Raw genomic sequence first — 24,308 nt, 5'->3', positions numbered from 1 at the left:
CAACCTGTGCCAGGCTCTCACCACCCTCATGGCCAACAACTTCTTCCTCACAGCCAATCTCCATCTCCCCACTTCTAGCTTTACTCCATCCCCCCAAGTCCTATCCCTCCCTGACACCCTCAAAAGTCCCTCCCCAGCTTTCTTGCAGCCCCCTGCAGATCCTGCAAGGCCACAATTAGGTCTCCTTGGGGCCTTCTCCTCTCCAGCCTGCACAACCCCAACTCCCTCAGTCTGTCCTCACAGCAGAGCAGCTCCAGCCCTCTGCTCATCCTCGTGGCCCTTCTCTGGACACCTTCCAGCACCTCCAGATCCTTCCTGGCACAGAGGCTCCAGCACTGGCCCCAGAGCTCCAGCTGTGGTCTCAGCAGAGTGGAGCAGAGGGGCAGAATCCCCTCCCTGGCCCTGCTGGCCACACTTCTCTTGCTGCAGCCCAGGCTCTGCTTGGCTCTCTGGGCTGCAAGTGCTCCCTGCTGGCTCCTGCTGAGCTTCTCCTCCCCCAGCACCCCCAAGGTCTTTTCTGCAGGGCTGCTCTCCAGCCAGTCCCTGCCCAGCCTGTATTGGTGCCTGGGATTGCCCTGCCCCAGCTGCAGGACCTTGCCCTTGGTCTCAGACAACTCTCCAAGCGTTTCATGGTCACACCATGATTCTGCAATGCTTTGGGAGCTGCACTTCCACCTGACCAATTGCAAACCCCCCAGACTTCTGACAGCAACTGATAGTTACCCAGGGGCCTTCTTGTCTTTCCCATCACACAGGAGGGGCTTCTTGCAAGGAGATTTACTTTCTGCATCTTCCTGCTTCACTGTTTCTGCTGCAGTCTTCCCAGATGGTGGCCGGCTGGGAGCTGAAGGTTTCACAGCTGGGTGGCCAGGGCTGGGGCACTTTCTGTCACTGTTTCAAACAGACCAACAAGATGTTTAAACCTCAGAGCAGCTGCTTTACTTCTTTGTCTCTGTGAGACAACAGTGTGACTGAAGGGTTTGATTTGTTTCTTTGTTTGAAGGACACACAGAAGCTTTTTCCCCTTGCCCCCAACGGCAGTGGTTGCAGGAATGACAATGAGGAACTTCCTCATGAAATCAAAGACAAAATATAGAATCAAAGAGTCACAGAATCACTAAGGTTGGAAAAGACCTCAGAGATCATCAAGTCCAACCTCTCACCCAGCACCTCATGACTAATTAAACCATGGCTCCAAGTGCCACATCCAATCCCCTCTTGAACACCTCCAGGGATGGGGACTCCACCACCTCCCCAGGCAGCACATTTCAATGGGCAATCACTCTCTCTGTGTAGAATTTCTTCCTAACATCCAGCCTGAACCTCCCCTGGCACAGCTGCCTGGGAGAAGAGACCAACCCCCACCTGGCTACAACCTCCCTGCAGGTAGTTGCAGAGAGCAAGAAGGTCTCCCCTGAGCCTCCTCTTCTCCAGGCTAAGCAACCCCAGCTCCCTCAGCCTCTCCTCACAGGGCTGTGCTCCAGACCCCTCCCCAGCCTCCTTGCCCTTCTCTGGACACCTTCCAGCAAGTCACCCTCCTTCCTAAACTGAGGAGCCCAGAACTGGACACAGGACTCAAGGTGTGGCCTAACCAGTGCAGTGTCCAGGGGCAGAATGACCTCCCTGCTCCTGCTGGCCACACTCTTCCTGATGCAGGCCAGGATGCCATTGGCATTCTTGGCTGCCTGGGCACACTGCAGGCTCATGTTCAGCCTACCATCAACCAGCACCCCCATGCCCCTCTCTGCCTGGCTGCTCTCAGCCACTCTGACCCCAGCCTGTAGCACTGCCTGGGGTTGCTGTGGCCAATGTGCAGCACCTGGCACTTGGATGTGTTCAATCTCCTGCCCTTGGACTCTGCCCATCTGTCCAGCCTGGCAAGGTCCCTCTGCAGAGCCTCTCTACCCTCCAGCAGATCAACTCCTGCCCCCAGCTTGCTGTCATCTGCAAACTTACTGCTGATGGACTCAATCCCCTCATCCAGATCATCAATAAAGATATTGAACAGGCTGGGGCCCAGCACTGCTCCCTGGGGCACACCACTGGTGCCTGGCTGCCAGCTGGCTGTGGCACCATTCACTTAGCAATTTGACAGGAGGGGGATTTGCATAATTAACTGCACACTTAATCAGCTATTATGTTTGCTAATAAGCTGTCCAATCCTTACCCCACAAGAACACTTTAAACTGGCACTTTCCTCCCACACCTTCTCTCCCTTCCATGATCCATGGCTGTGCTGCCAGGGCTCTTGCAAAACATTGCCCAGGCTCTTCCCTGGGACAGTGGCAAAGGGAGCACTGGGCACAGCCTCTGTGGGTGTATGGTTCCACTAGAGAAGAGGGTTGGGGAGGAGCAGCTGAGGGAGCTGGGGGTGTTTAGTGTGGAGAAGAGGAGGCTGAGGGAGACCTCATTGCTCTCTGCAGCTCTCTGAAAGGAGGCTGCAGTGAGGAGGGGGCTGGCCTCTTCTCCCCAGTGTCAGGTGAGAGAAGAAATGGCCTGAAATTGTGCCAGGGGAGGGTTAGGTTGGAGATGAGGCAAAATTTCTTTGCTGCAAGAGTGGTCAGGGACTGGAGCAGGCTGCCCAGGGAGGTCATGCCCAGAACCAAAGCCAGGTAATTCCCTTAAGTGAACCCCACTGGCAAACAATCCATCTTAAATTCCAGTGAACCACTTAGCAGTCTAAATAGTTACACCAAGCTGGCATGGCTTTGAACTGGAAGGGGGGAGGGACTGGAGATTAGGAAGAAATTCCTGCCAGGGAGGGTGGTGAGACCCTGGCACAGCTTGCCCAGGGAGGCTGTGGCTGCCTCCTCCCTGGGGGTGTTCAAGGATGAGGCCTTGAGCAAGCTGTGCTGGTGGGAGGTGTCTCTGCCCATGGCAGGGGGTTGGAACTGGATGATCCTCAAGGTCCCTTCCCACCCAAAGCATTCTGTGAGTCCCTGGTCACAGAGAGCAGGGTCAGTGGCAGGCTCTGCCAGCTCAGTGCCTGTGTGAGCAGCACTGCTGCACCCACACCTGCCCTGTCACAGTATCACAGTCTCACAGTATAACTAAAGTTGGAAAGGACCTCGAGGATCATTGAGTCCAACCTATCAACACAGACCCCATGACTAGACCATGGCACCAAGTGCCGCATCCAATCCCCTTTTGAACACCTCCAGGGATGGGGACTCCACCACCTCCCTGGGCAGCACATTCCAGTGGCTAACAACTCTCTCTGGGAAGAACTTTCTCCTCACCTCCAGCCTAAACCTCCCCTGGCACAGCTTGAGACTGTGTCCTCTTGTTCTGCTGCTGGTTGCCTGGGAGAAGAGACCAACCCCCTCCTGGCTACAACCTCCCTTCAGGGAGTTGGAGAGAGCAAGAAGGTCTCCCCTGAGCCTCCTCTTCTCCAGGCTAAGCAACCCCAGCTCCCTCAGCCTCTCCTCACAGGGCTGTGCTCCAGACCCCTCCCCAGCCTCCTTGCCCTTCTCTGCACACCTTCAAGTCTCTCAATGTCCTTCTTGAACTGAGGAGCCCAGAACTGGACACAGGACTCAAGGGGTGGCCTAAGCAGTGCTGAGCACAGGGCACAAGGACTTCCCTGCTCCTGCTGGCCACACTCTTCCTGATGCAGGCCAGGATGCCCTTGACCTTCTTGGCCCCCTGGGCACACTGCTGGCTCATATTCAGGTGGCTGTCAATCAGCACCCCCAGGTCCTGCTCTGTTTGGCAGCTCTCAGCCACTCTGACCCCAGCCTGTAGCTCTGCATGGCATTGCCATAGCCAAACTGCAGCACTCAGCACTTGGACTTGTTGAATGCCATCCTGTTGGATTCTGCCCATGAAGATGTGAGCCAAGATGCAGACCACAGGCAGCCCTTCAGAAAGCTTTCACCTCACACCAGTACAAAAGGGGCTGCAGGCCCCTGGGAGGGAGCAGTGCTGCCAGTGAGGCCATGGCTGCAGCTGTTCATTACTTGCTGAGAGGAGAGGTGGATCCCTCGCTGGCCTCCGCTTTCCTGCCGCGGGGCCCGGGGCTGGCCGCAGGCAGCTCCCCGCTCAGCCGGTCCGGGACGAGGCTCTCCCTGTGCAGGTTCATCTCAGAGTATGGGCAGCTGACTGCACTGCAAGGAGAGGAAGAGCTCAGTTACCTAGGAGCAGATGCAGCAATCAGTGTGAATATAGGGAAGGGAAGGGAAGGGAAGGGAAGGGAAGGGAAGGGAAGGGAAGGGAAGGGAAGGGAAGGGAAGGGAAGGGAAGGGAAGGGAAGGGAAGGGAAGGGAAGGGAAGGGAAGGGAAGGGAAGGGAAGGGAAGGGAAGGGAAGGGAAGGGAAGGGAAGGGAAGGGAAGGGAAGGGAAGGGAAGGGAAGGGAAGGGAAGGGAAGGGAAGGGAAGGGAAGGGAAGGGAAGGGAAAAAGGAGAAGGGAGAAGGGAGAAGACAAAGTTGGAAGGGACCTTCAAGATCATCAACTCCAACCTATCATCCGGCACCATCTTATCAACTAATCCATGGCACCAAGCACCCCATCAAGTCTCCTCCTACACACCTCCAGTGAGGGTGACTCCACCACCTCCCTGGGCAGTTCATTCCAATGGCAATCACTCTCTCTGTGTAGAACTTCTTCCTCACCTCCAGCCTAAACCTCCCCTGGCACAGCTTGAGACTGTGTCCTCTTGTTCTGCTGCTGGCTGCCTGGCAGAAGAGACCAACCCCCACCTGGCTACAACCTCCCTTCAGGGAGTTGCAGAGAGCAAGAAGGTCTCCCCTGAGCCTCCTCTTCTCCAGGCTAAGCAACCCCAGCTCCCTCAGCCTCTCCTCACAGGGCTGTGCTCCAGACCCCTCCCCAGCCTCCTTGCCCTTCTCTGGACACCTTCAAGTCTCTCAATGTCCTTCTTGAGCTGAGGAGCCCAGAACTGGACGCAGGACTCAAGGGGTGGCCTAAGCAGTGCAGTGTACAGGGGCAGAATGACCTCCCTGCTCCTGCTGGCCACACTCTTCCTGATGCAGGCCAGGATGCCCTTGGCCTTCTTGGTTGCCTGGGCACACTGCTGGCTCATGTTCAGCCTACCATTGACCAGCACCCCCAGGTCCCTCTCTGCCTGGCTGCTCTCAGCCACTCTGACCCCAGCCTGTAGCACTGCCTGGGGTTGTTGTGGCCAATGTGCAGCACCTGGCACTTGGATGTGTTCAATCTCCTGCCCTTGGCCTCTGCCCATCTGTCCAGCCTGGCAAGGTCCCTCTGCAGAGCCTCTCTACCCTCCAGCAGATCAACTCCTGCCCCCAGCTTGCTGTCATCTGCACATTTACTGCTGATGGACTCAATCCCCTCATCCAGATCATCAGTGAAGACACTGAAGTACCACAGTAGTATCACAGTATCACTAAGGTTGGAAGAGAGAACAGGCTGGGGCCCAGCACTGCTCCCTGGGGCACACCACTGGTGCCTGGCTGCCAGCTGGCTGTGGCACCATTCACCACCACTCTCTGGGCTCAGCCTCCAGCCACTTCCTAACCCAGCTCAGAGAGCTGCTTTCCCAGCCAGGGGCTGACAGCTTGGCCAGGAGGTTGCTGTGGGGGATGGTGGCAAAGGCCTTGCTGCAGTCCAGGCAGACTCCATCCACAGCCTGCCCCACATCCACCAGGCAGTCACCTGGGCACAGGAGATCAGGCTGGTCAGGCAGGACCTGCCCTTCCTTTTTATTAGGAAGAAAAGAGAGCAGCAGTCAGCTCCCACCCAGCTCTCTGCCTCCCCAGGAACTGCTGCAGGGCTCTGTTTGTTTCTCTGCTACATGCAGGAGTTCCAAACACAAGTGTCAAACACAAACACCTCTACCTTGTCAGCCATATGTCCTGCCACCTCCAAACTACAGAGCTCAGCAGAAAACCAACAGCTTTCACTCCCATCCTGGCTTCACAAACCAGACAACAATAACACTTAGCTCTTATTCCACATATGGCAAGCACTGCCCTTTGCCTCTCATAGCATCACAGCGTGGTTCAGGATGGAAGGGACCTTAAAGATCATCCAGTTCCAACCCCCTGCCATGGGCAGGGACACCTCCCACCAGCCCAGGCTGCTCAAGGCCTCATCTAGCCTGGCCTTCAACACCTCCAGCATGGAGGCAGCCACAGCCTCCCTGGGCAGCCTGTGCCAGTGTCTCACCACCCTCACTGGAAACAATTTCTTCCTCATCTCCAGTCTCAATCTCCCCTCTCCCAGCTCAAAGCCATTGTTCCTCATCCTGGCACTCCCAGCTCTTGTCCAAAGTCTCTCCCCAGCTCTCCTGAAGCCCTTCAGGTACTGGAAGGCTGCTCTGAGGTCTCCCCGGAAGCCTTCTCTTCTCCGGGCTGAACTCTCCCAGCCTCTCCCCACAGGGGAGGTTCTCCAGCCTCTGATCATCTTGGTGGCCTCCTCTGGGCCCTTCCCAATGGCTCCATGTCCTCCTGGTGCTGGGGGCACCATCATAAACACAGAGGTGATCTTCATTATGATGCCAACCTCTACATCACCTTCCCTTTCAACTGTGCAGCAGAAACCCCAGGAGGCCATCCAGAGGGAGCTGGACAGGCTGGAGAGGTGGGTACAAGCCAACCTCAGGAGGTTCAACAAGAGCAAGGGCAGGGTCCTGCAGCTGGGTGGAGGCAATCCATAGTTTCATAGTTTCATAGTTTCATTCAGGGATGAAAGGGACCACAAGGATCATCTAGTTCCAACCCCCCTGCCATGGGCAGGGACACCCCACACTAGATCAGCCTGGCCAGAGCCTCAGGCACAAATGCAGGCTGGGCAGGGACTGGCTGGAAAGCAGCCCTGAGGAGAGAGCCTTGGGGGTGCTGGGGGAGGAGAAGCTCACCAGGAGCTCTCAGTGTGCACTTGCAGCCCAGAAAGCCAATCAGCTCCTGGGCTGCAGCAGGAGAAGTGTGGCCAGCAGGGCAAGGGAGGTGATTCTCCCCCTCTGCTCAGCTCTGGGGAGACCCCACCTGGAGTCCTGCCTCCAGTTCTGGAGCCCCTATTGCAAGAGGGATCTGGAGGGGCTGGAAGGTGTCCAGAGCAGGGCCAGGAGGAGGAGCAGAGGGCTGGAGCTGCTCTGCTGTGAGGACAGACTGAAGGAGTTGGGGCTGTTCAGTCTGGAGAAGAGAAGGCTCTGAGGTGACCTCATTGTGGCCTTCCAGGATCTGCAGGGGGCTCCAGGAAGGCTGGGGAGGGATTGCTCAGGATCTCAGGCAGTGATAGGACTAGGGGGAATGGAATGAAGCTGGAGGTGGGGAGATTGAGGCTGGAGGGGAGGAGGAAGTTCTTCCCCATGAGAGTGGTGAAGCCCTGGAATGGGTTGTGCAGGGAGGTGGTTGGGGCCCTGTCCCTGGAGGTGTTTAAGGCCAGGCTGGATGAGGCTGTGGCCAGGCTGATCTAGTGTGGGGTGTCCCTGCCCATGGCAGGGGGTTGGAACTGGATGATCCTTGTGGTCCCTTCCAACCCTGAATGATTCTATGATACTATGACCTGGTGACAGGCACCAAGCCCTTGTCAACAGCAGCTTCCCAAGAGGTGAATGCTTCAGCCCTGCTCCATAATTAATCAGCAAGCCTTCCATCTGGCTCCTAAGGAACAACAACTTCTAATCACTTCAGAGCTGCTTAGCATTTTCAATTACCATCTTCTCTGCACTTGTGCTGCAGAGGGGTGGGTGAGGAGGTAAGCATGGGTAAATGCATTTCAAGGCTGCCAAGATGCAAGAGACAAAGGACTCCTACCTGAGGTGGTTAATTATACCAATTTCCAAATGGCAGGGAAGCAGTGCTGGCATGACTGAGAAAGCTTAGGGGGAGCCAGACCCTCCAGTCTGTAGGCTCCCAAATAACAAATCACAGAATCAGAGTCACAGAAAGGTGAGGCCTGGAAGGGACCTCAAGGCTCAGCCAGCCCCAACCCCCTGCCATGGGCAGGGACACCTCACACCACAGCAGGTTGCTCACAGCCACATCCAGCCTGGCTGCAAACACCTCCAGGCAGGAGGCTTCCACCACCTCCCTGGGCAGCCTGGGCCAGGCTCTCACCATCCTCCTGGGGAACAACTTCTTCCTCACAGCCAATCTCAATCTCCCCATTTCTAGTTTTGCTCCATCCCCCCAGTCCTATCCCTCCCTGACACCCTCAAAAGTCCCTCCCCAGATTTCTTGCAGCCCCCTGCAGATCCTGCAAGGCCACAATGAGGTCTCCTGGGAGCCTTCTCCTCTCCAGCCTGCACAACCCCAACTCCCTCAGTCTGTCCCCACAGCAGAGCAGCTCCAGCCCTCTGCTCCTCCTCCTGGCCCTTCTCTGGACACCTTCCAGCACCTCCAGATCCTTCCTGGCACAGAGTCTCCAGCACTGGCCCCAGAGCTCCAGCTGTGGTCTCAGCAGAGTGGAGCAGAGGGGCAGAATCCCCTCCCTGGCCCTGCTGGCCACACTTCTCTTGCTGCAGCCCAGGCTCTGCTTGGCTCTCTGGGCTGCAAGTGCTCCCTGCTGGCTCCTGTTGAGCTTCTCCTCCCCCAGCACCCCCAAGGTCTTTTCTGCAGGGCTGCTCTCCAGCCAGTCCCTGCCCAGCCTATAATGATGCCTGGGATTGCCCTGCCCCAGCTGCAGGACCTTGCCCTTGGTCTTGTTGACCCTCCTGAGGCTGTCATCTCATTATTTCTCTCAGAATGCTCAGGAACAACCCAGTACCAGCACAGAGGGCAAAGCAATCGAGGTTTTGAGTGAGATACTTCATGGTGCTGATTTATTTTGCTGTGAAATACAAAGACCTGCCTGATGATCAGCAAAACCTCTCTTGCTGCACCTTCATCTCCTGGAAATATCAGCTAATGTGCAAACAATAGGATAGCTGAGACTGTACTGAAAAAAAACCCACAACAGATTGCCATGAGGTGATTGCTTCTCTTTGTATTCAGGATGAGTAAGTGTTACACCATAAATACCATGGGGAAAGTAATTAGGAAAGCAAAGGCTAAGTGAACTAACTAGAGGCACAGCTCTTACTCACCCCTTCCCTCTGAAACATCTCAGTACCTCTCTCTGGGCTGCCCAGGGAGGTGGTGGAGTCCCCATCCCTGGAAGTATCACAGTATGACAGAATCACCAAGGTTGGAAGAGACCTCAAAGATCATCGAGTCCAAGCTGTCACCACAGACCTCATGACTAAACCATGGCACCAAGTGCCACATCCAATCCCCTCTGGAACACCTCCAGGGATGGGGACTCCACCACCTCCCTGGGCAGCACATTCCAGTGGCTAACAACTCTCTCTGGGAAGGACTTTCTCCTCACCTCCAGCCTAAACCTCCCCTGGCACAGCTTGAGACTGTGGCCTCTTGTTCTGCTGCTGGCTGCCTGGCAGAAGAGACCAACCCCCACCTGGCTACAACCTCCCTGCAGGGAGTTGCAGAGAGCAAGAAGGTCTCCCCTGAGCCTCCTCTTCTGCAGGCTAAGCAACCCCAGCTCCCTCAGCCTCTCCTCACAGGGCTGTGCTCCAGACCCCTCCCCAGCCTCCTTGCCCTTCTCTGGACACCTTCAAGTCTCTCAATGTCCTTCTTGACCTGAGGAGCCCAGAGCTGGACACAGGACTCAAGGTGTGGCCTAAGCAGTGCTGAGCACAGGGCCCAAGGACTTCCCTGCTCCTGCTGGCCACACTCTTCCTGATGCAGGCCAGGATGCTCTTGGCCTTCTTGGCCACCTGGGCACACTGCTGGCTCGTGTTCAGCTGCTGTCAATCAGCACTCCCAGGTCCCTCTCTGCCTGGCTGCTCTCAGCCACTCTGACCCCAGCCTGTAGCACTGCCTGGGGTTGCTGTGGCCAAAGTGCAGCACCTGGCACTTGGATTTGTTGAATGCCATCCTGTTGGCCTCTGCCCATCTGTCCAGCCCAGGTGTTTAGGAAGAGCCTGGATGAGGCCCTTTTTGCCATGGCTGAGTTGATTAGATGGTGCTGGGTGGTAGCTTGGATTTGATGATCTCAATATGCTATTCATAGGTGGCCTATTCTATTCTATTCTATTCTATTCTATTCTATTCTATTCCATTCCATTCCATTCCATTCCATTCCAGGATGACCCTGCTCTGGCAGAGGGCTTGGACTGGCTTATCTCTGGAGGTCCCTTCCAGCGCCACCACTCTGTGAGTTTCTGATCACAAACATAAAACTTTTCTGACAGAGTTTCCTTCAGCCCTGGGCTAAGGATGGGAACATTCACCTGCCTCTGTGTGGCTGAGATAAGACTCAGCTAGGAGAGATAAGACTGTGAGCCTGCAGTCACTGCTTCACAGGGCAGCTGTGTTAAAGACTCATCCCAGCCTCAGCCTACAGGAATATGAAAGAAAATGGATTTCAGCTAAGCAGGCAGGAGGCTTCCTAGGCAGGTCCAGCTGACTTGACTTGTGCAGAGGTCTCAGACCATGCATGCAAGCCCTGTCAGGCTGTGCTGCTATCCAGTGAGACCTGGAGAGGATGGAGAGCTGGGCAAAGGGGAACCTCATGGGGGTCAACAAGTGGTAGTGTGATGAAGATGGGGAGGGCTGAGCTGCTGGAGAGAGGCTCTGTGGGAAAGGACCTTGCAGGCCTGATGGACAGTAAGTTATCCACAAGACAGCAGTGTGCCCCTGTGTCCATGAAGGCCAAGGGCATCCTGGGGTGCAGTAAGAAGAGTGTGGCCGGCAGGTCGAGGGAGGTTCTCCTCCCCCTCTACTCTGCCCTGGTGAGGCAGCATCTGTAATACTGTGTCCAGGTCTGGGCTCCCCAGGTCAAGAGGGACAAGGATCAGCTGGAGAGTCCAACAGAGGCTATGAGGATGCTGAAGGGCCTGGAACAGCTGGGTGAGGAGGAGAGGCTGAGAGCCCTGGGGCTGTTGAGCCTGGAGAAGAGAAGGCTGAGAGGAGATCTGATCAATGGTGACAAATACCTGAGGGGTGGGGGGCAGGAAGGGGCCAGGCTCTGGGCAGTGGTGTCCAGGGATGGGACAAGGGGCAGTGGACACAAACTGGAACCCAGGAGGTTCCACCTCAACCTGAGGAGAAACTTCTTTGGGGTGAGGCTGCTGAGCCCTGGAGCAGGCTGCCCAGAGAGGTTGTGGAGTCTCCTGCTCTGGAGCCTTTCCAGCCCCACCTGGATGTGTTCTGTGTGCCCTGCCCTGGGTGCCCCTGCTCTAGCAAGAGGCTTGGAGTTGATGATCTCTGGAGGTCCCTTCCAACCCTTCTATGTAACATTAGCAGTCTCTTCCTTACTGCTATACTCAGGATAAACAGCATTCTGACTTAGTCAATGTTTCCTGTGTACACTGTCATTATCTCTACATGCCTCATGGCACTGCTCTCCCTGTGTCAGTTCTCCTTCTTGGGCACCCTCCTGTGTCCTGCTTCAGAAAGGATTCAACAGGAGCTGGTGAGCAGCCAGGCAGAAAGAGACCTGGGGGTGGTGGTTGACAGCAGCTGAACATGAGCCAGCAGTGTGCCCAGGTGACCAAGAAGGCCAAGGGCATCCTGGCCTGCATCAGGAAGAGTGTGGCCAGCAGGAGCAGGGAAGTCCTTGTGCCCTGTGCTCAGCACTGCTTAGGCCACACCTTGAGTCCTGTGTCCAGTTCTGGGCTCCTCAGGTCAAGAAGGACATTGAGAGACTTGAAGGTGTGCAGAGAAGGGCAAGGAGGCTGGGGAGGGGTCTGGAGCACAGCCCTGGGAGGAGAGGCTGAGGGAGCTGGGGTTGCTTAGCCTGGGGAAGAGGAGGCTCAGGGGAGACCTCATTGCCCTCTACAACTACCTGAAAGGTGGTTGTAGCTGGGAGGGGCTTGGTCTCTTCTCCCAGGCACCCAGCAGCAGAACAAGAGGCCACAGTCTCAAGCTGTGCCAGGGGAGGTTTAGGCTGGAGGTGAGGAGAAAGTTCTTCCCAGAGAGAGTTGTTAGCCATTGGAATGTGCTGCCCAGGGAGGTGGTGGAGTCCCCATCCCTGGAGGTGTTCAAGAGGAGATTGGATGTGGCACTTGGTGCCATGGTTTAGCTGTCAGGAGGGGTTGGGTGAGAAGCTGGACTGGATGATCTCTGAGGTCTCTCCCAGCCTTGCTGAGTGATTCTCTGCAATCCTCTCTGGGCACACCCTGCTGAAATGAAGCTACAGATTGTTGCTGCTGTTTCTCTCAGCACGTTCACCATGGCAACTGACATCACTGCATGCTTAGCTGCATGAGATTTCCTCTTTCCCTCCAGCTGGGATCTGTTTGGCTTGTGAGCAACAATTAGCAGCCCCCAGCACAGGCAGGCATCCCTCAGCTGACAGCACACAGTTCCCCTCTGCTGGCACCTACCTGTGGTGGCCAACGTGCCTTGCTCTCTTGATCTGCCCAACTCCTTTACATCCTGCTGTGGGACACCCTCCATGCTCTAAGGCTTCCACCAGCTCCAAGGGACCTGCATGTCAGGAGAAATGACATCAGAGATTGAAAAGCTCTCCAGCATTTAGAAGTTCTGTCAGTATGCAGGAAGAGAGGAGAGTCACAGCAAGCAGGAAGGTGAACGGAGTGACCAAAAGCTCAGGGTTCAGCAGCCTCAAATGCACTCTGCAAAAGCATGAAGGCCATTCAGCCAGCCTCATCCTCCTCAGAAAAAGCTGAGTGAGGAGAGCTCTACAGGAGAGTCACACCCACAGCAAGAACACAGATCTTGGATGAGCTCTGTGGCTTCAAATGCCTTCCAGTCACAAGTTCCCAGGGCTCAGCAGTGCTGGGGCCACTTCTCTTTAGTATCTTTACCAATGAGCTGGGTGAGGGCACTGAGGCAGCCTCAGTCAGCTTGCAAGATCACCCTGAAGTGGGTGAGAGTGCTGAGCTGCAGGAAGGTAGGAAGGCTCTGCAAAGAGATCTGGACAGGCTGGGTTGATAGACCAAGGCCAGTGGGATGAGGTTCAGCAAAGCCAAATGCCAGGACCTGCACTTGGGTCACAGCAACCCCATGAACACTACAGGACTAGGGCAGAGTGGCTGGAAACTGCCTGGTGGAATAGGCCCTGGGGGTGTTGGTTGACAGCAGCTGAAGATGAGCCAGGGTGTGCCCAAGATGGCAAGAGGGCCACCAGCATCCTGGCCTGGATCAGCAATGGTGTGGCCAGCAGGTCTAGGGATGGGATTGTCCCCCTGTACTCAGCACTGGAGGGGCCACAACACGAGCACTGGGCTCAGTTTTGGGTCCTCACTGCAAGAAGGACATTGAGAGGCTGGAGCAGGTCCAGAGAAGGGCAACAGAGCTGGGGAAGGGTCTGGAGACCAGGGCTGGGGAGGAGCAGCTGAGGGAGCTGGAGAAGAGGAGGCTGAGGGAGACCTCATTGCTCTCTGCAGCTCCATGAGAGGAGGCTGCACTGAGGTGGGGGTTGGGCTCTTCTCCCCAGTCTCAGGTGATAGGAGGAGAGGAAATAGCCTGAAGTTGTGCCAGGGGAGGGTTGGGTTGGAGATGAGGGAAAATTTCTTTGCTGCCAGAGTGATCAGGGATTGGAGGAGGCTGCCCAGGGAGGTGGTGGAGTCCCCAGCCCTGGAGGTGTTCCAGAAACCTGTGGCCATGGCACTTGGGTACAGGGTCTGGTGGCCATGGTGGGGTTGGGGTGAAAGGTTGGACTCAATCTTAGAGAGCTTTTGCAACCCAAACTGTTCTATGATTCTTTCCTATTAACTCCATGTAGTTGGGACCTGCTTGCTTTGCAAGAGCACAGACAGTGCAAGTCACCCTGCTCCTGCTGAAGACAGGGATGAGTTCATGCCTGGCTCCTCCTGGAGACAGCAATCTGTTTATGCCCTGCTCCCTGGAGATTAGGATCTGTTTATGGCCTGCTCCCTGGAGACAGGGATGTGCTGATAAGGAGCACTGACCTCCATGTTTAGATCATTTCCCAGTGAAGAAGACAAGCTGGAAATGCCAATCAAAAGGACATGCCATCAGATCTGTGATGGTTTCACCTCCCTGAATTTATTGTGTCTGATGTTCACCAGCCTGGTAAGAAGGAGCCATGAAGGCATGCAGCTGTCAAACCTGGCTTGGACACTCATGTAAACACATGAGTGTTTACATGAGTGTAATGTACATGAGGACAGAGGTCATGGGGGTACAGCAAGTGACAGACAGACTGGCTCCAGTGTATGGAACTAAGGACAGCTGCTGCACAGCTGTGATGGTTCTGTGATCCTAAAAGGGATAAAGCACTGGGACACAGGAAAAATGGGGGGGAAAGCAGGAAGAGAGCACCCTGGGAATGAGGGAGTCTGCAAGAAGGCAATGACCTTAGTGGTTGCACTTGATGGTCTTAAGGTCTTTGCCAACTGAAATGATGCTGGGACAAGGACAAGGACAAGGGGGTACTGCATATGAAACTCCAGCACAGGAGCTTCCACCTCAACAGGAGGAGGAACTTCTTCCCTGTGAGGGTCCCCAGAGCCCTGGAGCAGGCTGCCCAGAGAGGTTGTGGAGTCTCCTTCTCTGGAGCCTTTGAAGACCCACCTGGCTGTGTTCCTGTGTGCCCTGCCCTGGGTGATGCTGCCCTGGCAGGGGGCTGCACTGGATGATCTCCAGAGGTCCCTCCCAGCCCCTAACATGCTGTGAGGCTGTGTGCAAGCAGCCTGTGTGCCTTACCCCAGTCATTTCACATGTCTGGTCAGAGTACCTTGGCACTGCTCAGCATTCCTGCTCTTCCAGCTACAGCTGTGCTGCTGTGCACACAGAGCAAGTCTGGGTTTCCACTGCAGCCAGGGCTGAGTGAAGCTGCCTGCTACAAGTGACTAATTGCTGCCTGCTGATTGGGCACTAAGTGCCACACTGACATGGCTCTGCATGTGCTGCTGCTGCTGCTGCTTGGAGGGAGGGAGGCAGGGAGGGAGAGAGGGAGGGAGTAAGGAAGAGAGGAAGGGAGGAAGGAAGAGAGGAGGAAGAGAGGAAGGAAGGAAGGAAGGAAGGACGGAAGGAAGGAAGGAAGGAAGGAAGGAAGGAAGGAAGGAAGGAAGGAAGGAAGGAAGGAAGGAAGGAAGAGAGGAAGGAAGGAAGAGAGGAAGGAAGGAAGGGGAGGAAGGAAAGGAAGGGAGGAAGGAAGGAAGGGGAGGAAGGAAGGAAGGAAGGAAGGAAGGAAGGAAGGAAGGAAGGAAGGAAGGAAGGAAGGAAGGAAGGAAGGAAGGAAGGAAGGAAGGAAGGAAGGAAGGAAGGAAGGAAGGAAGGAAGGAAGGAAGGAAAAGAGGAAGGAAGGAAGGGAGGAAGGAAGGGAGGAAGGAAGAGAGGAAGGGAGGAAGGAAGGGAGGAAGGGAAGGAAGGGAGGAAGGAAGGAAGAGAGGAAGGAAGGAAGAGAGGAAGGAAGGAAGGGAGGAAGGAAGAGAGGAAGGGAGGGAAGAAGGAAGGAAGGAAGGAAGGAAGGAAGGAAGGAAGGGGGGAGAGAGGAGGGAGGGAAGGCAGGCAGACAGGAAGGAGGGAAAGGGAAAGGGAAAGGGAAAGGGAAAGGGAAAGGGAAAGGGAAAGGGAAAGGGAAAGGGAAAGGGAAAGGGAAAGGGAAAGGGAAAGGGAAAGGGAAAGGGGAAAGGGAAAGGGAAAGGGGAGGAGGGGAGGGGGGGGAGGGGAGGAAAGGAAAGGAAAGGAAAGGAAAGGAAAGGAAAAGGAAAGGAAAGGAAAGGAAAGGAAAGGAAAGGAAAGGAAAGAAAGGAAAGGAAAGGAAAGGAAAAGGAAAAGGAAAGGAAAGGAAAGGAAAAGGAAAGGAAGAAGGAAAAGGAAAGGAAAGGAAAGGAAAGGAAAGGAAAGGAAAGGAAAAGGAAAGGAAAGGAAAGGAAAGGAAAGGAAAGGAAAGGAAAGGAAAGGAAAGGAAAGGAAAGGAAAGGAAAGGAAAGGAAAGGAAAGGAAAGGAAAGGAAAGGAAAGGAAAGGAAAGGAAAGGAAAGGAAAGGAAAGGAAAAGGAAAGGAAAGGAAAGGAAAGGAAAAGGAAAGGAAAGGAAAGGAAAGGAAGGAAAGGAAAGGAAAGGAAAGGAAAGGAAAGGAAAGGAAAGGAAAAGGAAAGGAAAGGAAAGGAAAGGAAAGAAGGAAAGGGAAAGACTCAAAGAGGAAGCATCTGTAGCCAGCATGGTTCATGTCACTCTGAGCAGCAGGATGTTATGATGTGGTTTCTCTTACTGAGTGGGGGCTGGAGGGGTGTCCTGTTTTGGCACACCAGCCTGCAGGGTGGATATCAGGGCTATCTACATCAGCCCAGTAATCATAAAATACTATCCCAGCCATCAAAATGGACCTGAAAAAGAAACAAAGGTCAGAAGGGAGGAGAATTGCATTGGGAGGTCAGCAACAATTCTCTGGCACATCAGCTTCTCTAAGCGAGCTCTGCAAATGACATCCACTGCAGGGGGCCCTCTGAAGGGGCCTCTCAGTGTCAGACAGAAAACAAACCTCCCTTGGATTGTGCCCCCCAGAGACACTCTCAGGGAAGTGGAGGGAGAGCTGCACTTGGTTGTGTGCTAAGCATTGCAGCACCAGCCTCAAATCCCAGACTAGGTGGGCACAAGCCAACCTCAGGAGGTTCAACAAGAGCAAGGGCAGGGTCCTGCAGCTGGGTGGAGGCAATCCCAGGCACAAATGCAGGCTGGGCAGGGACTGCTGGAAAGCAGCCCTGAGGAGAGAGGAGAGAGGAACAGGAGAATCCCACAGAATCACAGAACTGACAGGGTTGGAAGGGAGCTCAAGGAGCATCCAGTCCCAACCCCCTGCCATGGGCAGGGGACACCTCACACCACAGCAGGTTGCTCACAGCCACATCCAGCCTGGCTGCAAACACCTCCAGGCAGGAGGCTGCCACCACCTCCCTGGGCAACCTGGGCCAGGAAGGATCTGGAGGTGCTGGAAGGTGTCCAGAGCAGGGCCAGGAGGAGGAGCAGAGGGCTGGAGCTGCTCTGCTGTGAGGACAGACTGAGGGAGTTGGGGTTGTGCAGGCTGGGGAGGAGAAGGCTCCCAGGAGACCTAATTGTGGCCTTGCAGGATCTGCAGGGGGCTACAGGAAAGCTGGGGAGGGACTTTTGAGGGTGTCAGGGAGTGACAGGGACTGGGGGGGGATGGAGGGAAAACTAGAAATGGGGGAGATTGGCTGTGAGGAAGAAGTTGTTGCCCATGAGGGTGGTGAGAGCCTGGCACAGGTTGCCCAGGTGGAGGTATTCAAGAGAGGCTTGGATGCGGCACTTGGAGCCATGGTTTAGCTGTCAGGAGGTGTTGGGTATTAGGTCATAGGTTGGGCTTGAGGATCTCTGAGCTCTTTTCCAACCTGCTTGGTTCTATGATGTGGTTTGTAGCAACTATCCTCAACACAACTTTCTAACACACCTCCAATTCCCTCCACCAGCAAACATGACCCTGAGGACAACAGCACCCTTCCTTCCAGAGGCATCAGTGACAAGCTTAGCAGGACACAGCAATGGGACCCATCCCTTGCTCTCATTCCTGTTTACACCAGCAGAATGTTGGGGTTCACAACAAACTCCTCAGTCCCTCCAGCAGGAGGGTACAGAAAGAGAGAGAGAGCCTTACTTTTATCCTATAGTCATCAGTATCTACAATGGTTGCTACTCTGATAAATACAGGGTTTCTCTTGTCAACCACTTCAAGTTTCATGTTCTTCTGAAAGCCATGAGAAGGTTTCTAGGAAAAGAAGACAACAAAAAACACCACCACAAAACATGCAGTGAAGCAGCAGAAAGCCTTCCAACATCTCACACAGCTGCAAAGCCCAGCAAATCCCCAGCTGGCTGCTGCCTTCCTTGTCCCACATCTGCCCTCCCACTCCAACAAATCCAAGCATGAAATAGGGATCACTCAGAGCAGTGCAATTCAACCAGAGAAGTGAAGGGGACTGCTGTGGCATTTCAGGTTCTGCTGTTGAGCCAGTGATGTGCTCTTCTGGCAGGAAGGCCAAGGGTATCCTGGGGTGCATCAAGAAACAGTGTGACCAGCAGGTCTAGGGAAGTTCTGCTCTAGTGAGAGACCACATCTGGAGGATTGTGTTCAGTTCTGGGCTCCCCAGTTCAAGAGGGACAGGGGCCCCCACCCCTGGAGGTGTTTAAGCCCAAGCTGGATGAGGCTCTGGGCAGGCTGATCTAGTGTGGGGTGTCCCTGCCCATGGCAGGGGGGTTGGAACTGGATGATCCTTGTGGTCCCTTCCAACCCTGGCTGATTCTGTGATTGTGTGACCTGGTAGAGAGTCCAACAGAGGCTATGGGATGCTGAAGGGCCTGGAACAGCTGTGTGAGGAGGAGAGGCTGAGAGCCCAAACGGTCTCCTGGGGTGCATTAAGAAGAATGTGGCCAGCAGGTCAGCAGGAGGTTCTCCTCCCCCTCCACACTGCCCTGCTGGCACTAAATCTGGAGCATAGTATTTAGTTCTGGGCACCTCAGTTCAAGAGGAAAAGGAGAGAGTCCAACAAAAGCTATGAGGATGCTGAAGGGCCTGGAACAGCTGTGTGAGGAGGAGAGGCTGAGAGCCCCTGGGGCTGTTGAGCCTGGAGAAGAGAAGGCTGAGAGGAGATCTGATCAATGGCTACAAATACCTGAGGGGTGGGGGGCAGGAAGGGGCCAGGCTCTGGGCAGTGGTGTCCTGGGATAGACAAGAGGCAATGGACACAAACTGGAACCCAGGAGGTTCCACCTCAACCTGAGGAGAAACTTCTTTGGTGTGAGGCTGCTGAGCCCCTGGAGCAGGCTGCCCAGAGAGGTTGTGGAGTCTCCTGCTCTGGAGCCTTTCCAGCCCCACCTGGATGTGTTCTGTGTGCCCTGCCCTGGGTGACCCTGCTCTGGCAGGGGGTTGGACTGGGAGATCTCTGGAGGTCCCTTCCATTCTCTAATGTTTTGTGACTCTTGCCTGTGAGCTGTCCCCCAGCAGCAGCTGATCAGTCTGTGACTCTCTGATCTCTTTGAACTCTCATTTTTTTTGGGGGTGATCAGAATGAGAAATGAGCCTCTCTATAAACTGGAGGCAAGATGGATTTAGTTAGTTGGTTTTGATGGTGAAGGGCCTGGAACATCTGTGTGAGGAGAGGCTGAGAGCCCTGGGGCTGTTGAGCCTGGAGAAGAGAAGGCTGAGAGGAGATCTGATCAATGGTTACAAATAATCTGGGGGGTGGGGGCAGGCAGGGGCCAGGCTCTGGGCAGTGGTGTCCTGGGATAGGACAAGAGGCAATGGACACAAACTGGAACCCAGGAGGTTCCACCTCAACCTGAGGAGAAACTTCTTTGGGGTGAGGCTGCTGAGCCCTGGAGCAGGCTGCCCAGAGAGGTTGTGGAGTCTCCTGCTCTGGAGCCTTTCCAGCCCCACCCTGGATGTGTTCTGTGTGCCCTGCCCTGGGTGCCCTGCTCTGGCAGGGCATTGGACTGGGTGATCTCTGGAGGTCTTCTCCAACCCCTACTCCCCTGTGCTTCTGTGACCATTCCAAGCTGTGCCATCCTGCTGAGTGACCTCTGTGTACTCTGGCACCAGCTGGGATCCCCTTCCCTGCCCCCCAGGTGAGGGCAGTGACTCCAGTGCTGGAGGTGAGGAAGCCCTTCAGCGAGAGCAGCTGCCACTTTGTGCTGTGGGTGGGCAGGGAGCAGCTGGCTGGGGGCCTGCCCCTAGAACTCTGTGATCCTGACCAACAGTTTCAATGCAGAATGGAATGAAGCTGCACACCAGCAGCACTTCAGGCCTGTGGAAGTGTCTACAGGAGACTTGTTTAGGTTTCTCAGGCTGTGGTTTGGTGGAGCCATCACTGCTTTTGAGTCTCCCACTGAAGATCTAAGCTATGTCTGGTGCAAGAGCTCCTGCTCAGAGCAAGCAGCCCCTCAGGGCTGGTGTGCAAGGCTCTTCTGCCTAAAACAAAAAGGGTCTCAGGCAGGGCAGATTTTGTCTTTGCCATCTACAGCTGGGAAATCTAAAGCAAAAAGCATTTCCATTTCAAAGGAGCACAGTCCCAGGCCCTGGGTTTCATTTTAGACTTCCAGGAAAAGAACCTCTCTGGCCCTGTAATACTTCCCAGAAGAGCAGAGCTTTTCCCCCAGCTTCAGAATTCTCCTGTCTCCATAACACAAAAGATTGTAACCATCCCAGGAAGCAATCAGAGATTCCTAGAATCCTAGAATGCTTTGGGTTGGAAGGGAGCTTCAAGAGCATCCAGGTCCACCCCCCTGCCATGGGCAGGGACACCTCCCACCAGCACAGCTTGCTCAAGGCCTCATCCAGCCTGGCCTTCAACACCTCCAGGCAGGAGGCAGCCACAGCCTCCCTGGGGCAACCTGTGCCAGTCTCTCCCCAACCCTCACTCTCAAGGATTTCTTCCTCATCTCCAGTCTCAGTCCTCCCCTTCTCAAGCTTCAATCCATTGTTCCTTTTTCCTGTCACTCCAAGGCTTGTCAAAAGCCCCTGCTCAGCTCTCCTGTAGCCCCCTTCAGGTACTGGCAGGCTGCTCTAAGGTCTCCCCAGAGCCCTCTCTTCCTCCAGGGTGAACAGCCCCAAGTTACCCTCACTCCCAGTCAATCATCTTGTCTCCATGGAATTGCCTCCTTACTGCTCCTCACAGTTAGCATTGATCTGGTTCCCATTCTGGCAGCACAGAAAGCAGGGAGGGGAACTCCTCAGGCTCTGAAACCAAAAGGCAAAGCAGAGCTGACTCCCTCCTCTCCATCCCCCAAGCCAGATGGCTTTGTCTGTGCTACTGTTCAGGTCCCACACCATCCCCAGCTGTTCTGGGTCCAGTGGCCCAGTGCCGAGCCATGCCACCAGTGCTTTCCCAGTTCCACCTGTCAGTGCCTGCAGTACCTGTGCCATGCTCTTTTCAGCTTCCCCAGTGCAGACCAGGGGGGCACTGGTGGCACATTCTCCTTGCCAAGCCCCTGCAGGGTAGCTGCTCCCTGAACCCAAGGGGCAGAACCTCAACCATGGATACTCTGAGAGTGACAGAAACTCTGCTTTTGGCCTGGTGTAGCCAAAGTCCCAGTGCTCCACTGCTCTGCCAAGGTCTGTACCTCTCAGCTATAACCCAAGACCTTCCCAATCCTTGAGTCTTCTTGCAGAGAACAGTAAGTGGAGACCCATTCTTGGGGTGGAAACTGCAGGCAGTTATAGGCTCTTGAGGATCTGCTGTCCCCAGGCACTGCTGTAAGCACCACAATTTCTGCTTTGGCTAACCCAGCTCTCAGCAAAGGGTTACTCAGATTGAGTGGCCCTAAGCTGACAACAAGGGAGACACTGGGAGCTGCCAGGCAGCTGGTGCTGGCTCCCCTAAAGCAAGCCTTGGTGCATGACTGAGCAGCCCACCTTCCTCACTGAAATGCTAAGAGCTCAAGAAAGCTGAGTGCCACTGCAGGGGAACCTGCAAGCACAAAGCTCTAAGAAAAGGATATTGCCCATCAACACCACGGTGAAGCTGGGGAGCTGGCCCTGGGGGCTGCCCAGGGGCCCTAGTCACAAGCTCACAGGAATAAAAGTCTCCCCAGGGGCTGGCTACTGCCAGTCAGAGGATCAAAGAATGTTAGGGGTTGGAAGGGACCTCCAGAGATCACCCAGTCCAACCCCCTGCCAGAGCAGGGTCACCCAGGGCAGGTCACACAGGGAACACATCCAGATGGGGCTTCAAGGTGTCCAGAGCAGGAGTCACTGCCCTCACCTGAGGGGCAGGAAGGGGATCCCAGGTGATGCCAGAGCACACAGAGGTCACTCAGCAGGATGGCACAGCTTGGAATGGTCACAGAAGCACAGGGGAGTAGGGGTTGGAAAAGACCTCCAGAGATCTCCCAGTCCAACCCCCTGCCAGAGCAGGGCACCCAGGGCAGGGTCACCCAGGGCAGGGCACACAGAACACATCCAGGTGGGGCTGGAAAGGCTCCAGAGCAGGAGACTCCACAACCTCTCTGGGCAGCCTGCTCCAGGGCTCAGCAGCCTCACACCAAAGAAGTTTCTCCTCAGGTTGAGGTGGAACCTCCTGGGTTCCAGTTTGTGTCTATTGCCTCTTGTCCTATCCCAGGACACCACTGCCCAGAGCCTGGCCCCTTCCTGCCCCCCACCCCTCAGGTATTTGTAACCATTGATCAGATCTCCCTCTCAGCCTTCTCCTCTCCAGGCTCAACACCCCCCAGGGCTCTCAGTCCTTCCTCCTCACACAGATGTTCCAGGCCCCTTCAGCATCCTCATAGCCTTCACTGAACTCTCTCCAGTACTGTCCCTCTTGCACTGGCGAGCCCTGAAGCTGGAGGGAGCCCTCCAGCTGTGGTGTCACCACAATGCTTCCAGATGTGAAGTAGAAAATTAATTATCCTTCCTCTTATCCTATTGACTTGCTGCTAATTAGAGCTTCCAGGTGTTCCAGCCCCCTTCAGCATCCTTGTAGCCTCCTCTGGGACTCTCTCCAGTAGCTCCCAGCCTCTCTTGAACTAGGGAGCCCAGAACTGGACACAATCCTCCAGTTGTGGTCTCAGTAGGACAGAGTAGAGGGGGAGGAGAACCTCCCTTGCCCTGCTGGCCACACTCTCCTTGATGCACCTCAGGAGACCATTTGCCTTCATGGCCATTGCTGTCCCATGGAGAGCTTCTTGTCCACCAGGACTTCCCAGCTCCTTCTCTGTGGAGCTGCTCTCCAGCAGGCCACCCCTCACCTGCACTGCTGCCTGAGGTTGTTCCTCCCCATGTGCAGGCCTCTACACTGAACCTTGCTGAACTTCATCTGGTTGCTCTTTGCCCAGCTCTCCAGGCTGCCCAGGTCCCTCTGCATGGCACAGAACCAGATGGGCACCCAGCCTGACCTCCTGTGGTCGTGGCTGCATCCTCAGTGTGCTGCCAGCAATGTCTGTGCTCACAAAGATGTTCTGCTGCCTCAGGAGCTCCCTCATCATTTCCCCTAACTAGGCAGCAATTTCCCACAGCAAATTGCACTCATTAGCAACATTGTGCAGCATTTAATCCCACTGGTAACAATTAATATAAAGCAGCAGTGATTGAGAGTGAGGAGGATCTGATCTCTGAGAGGAAGCTGCCACAAACCAAACCAACTCTGTTGTGCCACTTGTTGACTGCATGGCATTTGCAGACACAGGAAGGCCAAGCATGGGTTCAGGGGTTGCATGCACTGAAAAGGATGTTCTTACCACTTTAAAGGCCCTTGCAGGTGCAGGTAAGGAGCTGGTTTCCTCCAGGTACTTCTCCCAGGAGAAATGCTTTGCATGTGGATAATCTGGCAGAGAAGAGATGGCAGCAAAATGAGACATAGCAGCGCAGAACATACTGAAGGGCTGAGTTACAGACTCCTCACACTGGGGTAGCAGTGCCCTGCTTTAGGCTGCAGGTTGGTAAGAGAGCTACAAAGCAAGGGCCACTCTCAACTGGCCCTGAGACATCCCCCCAGGTAGGGTAAGAAACTCCACAATCTTCTCAGACACTGAGAAGAAGCACTGAGAAGGGGGGAAAAAAAGTCACAGCTGCTTTGGGGATGAGACAGAAAGAGTGTGGTCTGGGAAAAAACTGCCCACTTCACTCAGGAAATTCATTGAAGGGCTAAAAACCTACTCCTCTCTTGGGTAATCTACAGGCAGACCCTCAGCAGTGGAGCTCTGCACCACTCTAGAGCACTCCTGAGCCCTGGCTCTCCCTTTCACCTCCTGACAGACATGTTGCTTACACCTTTCCCTCTCCCTTTCACCTCCTGACATACTCCTTACACCTTTCCCTCTCCCTTTCACCTCCTGACATACTCCTTACACCTTTCCCTCTCCCTTTCACCTTCTGACACATTCCTTACACCTTTCCCTCTCCCTTTCACCTCCTGACACATTCCTTCCACCTTTCCCTCTCCCTTTCACCTCCTGACACATTCCTTCAACCTTTCCCTCTCCCTCTCCCCTCCTGCCAGACATATTCCTTACACCTCTCTCTCTCCTTTCACCTCCTGACACATTCCTTCCACCTTTCCCTCTCCCTTTCACCTCCTGACACATTCCTTCCACCTTTCCCTCTCCCTTTCACCTCCTGACACATTCCTTCCACCTTTCCCACTCCCTTTCACCTCCTGACACATTCCTTTCACCTTTCCCACTCCCTTTTACCTCCTGACACATTCCTTTCACCTTTCCCACTCCCTTTCACCTCCTGACACATTCCTTACACCTTTCTCTCTCCCTCTCCCCTCCTGACAGACATATTCCTTCCACCTTTCCCACTCCCTTTCACCTCCTGACATATTCCTTACACCTTTCCCACTCCCCTTTCACCTCCTGACAGATTCCTTACACCTTTTCCAGACTGATCAAGTTGGGTTTGTCCCATTCCAGTTCTCCACAGTCTCAGACCCCCAGCT

At 54.9% G+C, this 24,308-nt stretch overlaps 1 protein-coding gene across 1 annotated transcript in view; it reads right to left on the bottom strand.

The window, feature by feature from the left end:
* The window catches only part of LOC137459915 (lethal(3)malignant brain tumor-like protein 3), a 34,068-nt gene extending 10,830 nt beyond the window's left edge, over positions 1–23,238 (bottom strand). The window contains 8 exon segments of the mRNA XM_068170599.1: positions 724–891; positions 3,960–4,106; positions 12,310–12,412; positions 16,130–16,144; positions 16,147–16,216; positions 16,218–16,244; positions 17,528–17,638; positions 23,104–23,238. Of these exon segments, the coding sequence (XP_068026700.1) occupies positions 724–891; positions 3,960–4,106; positions 12,310–12,412; positions 16,130–16,144; positions 16,147–16,216; positions 16,218–16,244; positions 17,528–17,638; positions 23,104–23,238 (776 nt within the window).
* Between the last annotated feature and the right edge of the window lie 1,070 nt (positions 23,239–24,308).

This window comes from Melanerpes formicivorus, unplaced genomic scaffold, assembly GCF_026170545.1.
Source record: "Melanerpes formicivorus ecotype bairdi unplaced genomic scaffold, bMelFor1.0.p_v2 SCAF_444, whole genome shotgun sequence".
Classification (NCBI taxonomy): Eukaryota; Metazoa; Chordata; class Aves; order Piciformes; family Picidae; genus Melanerpes; species Melanerpes formicivorus.
Note: the sequence above shows the minus strand (reverse complement) of the source record. Positions and strands in the feature narration are given on the sequence as shown.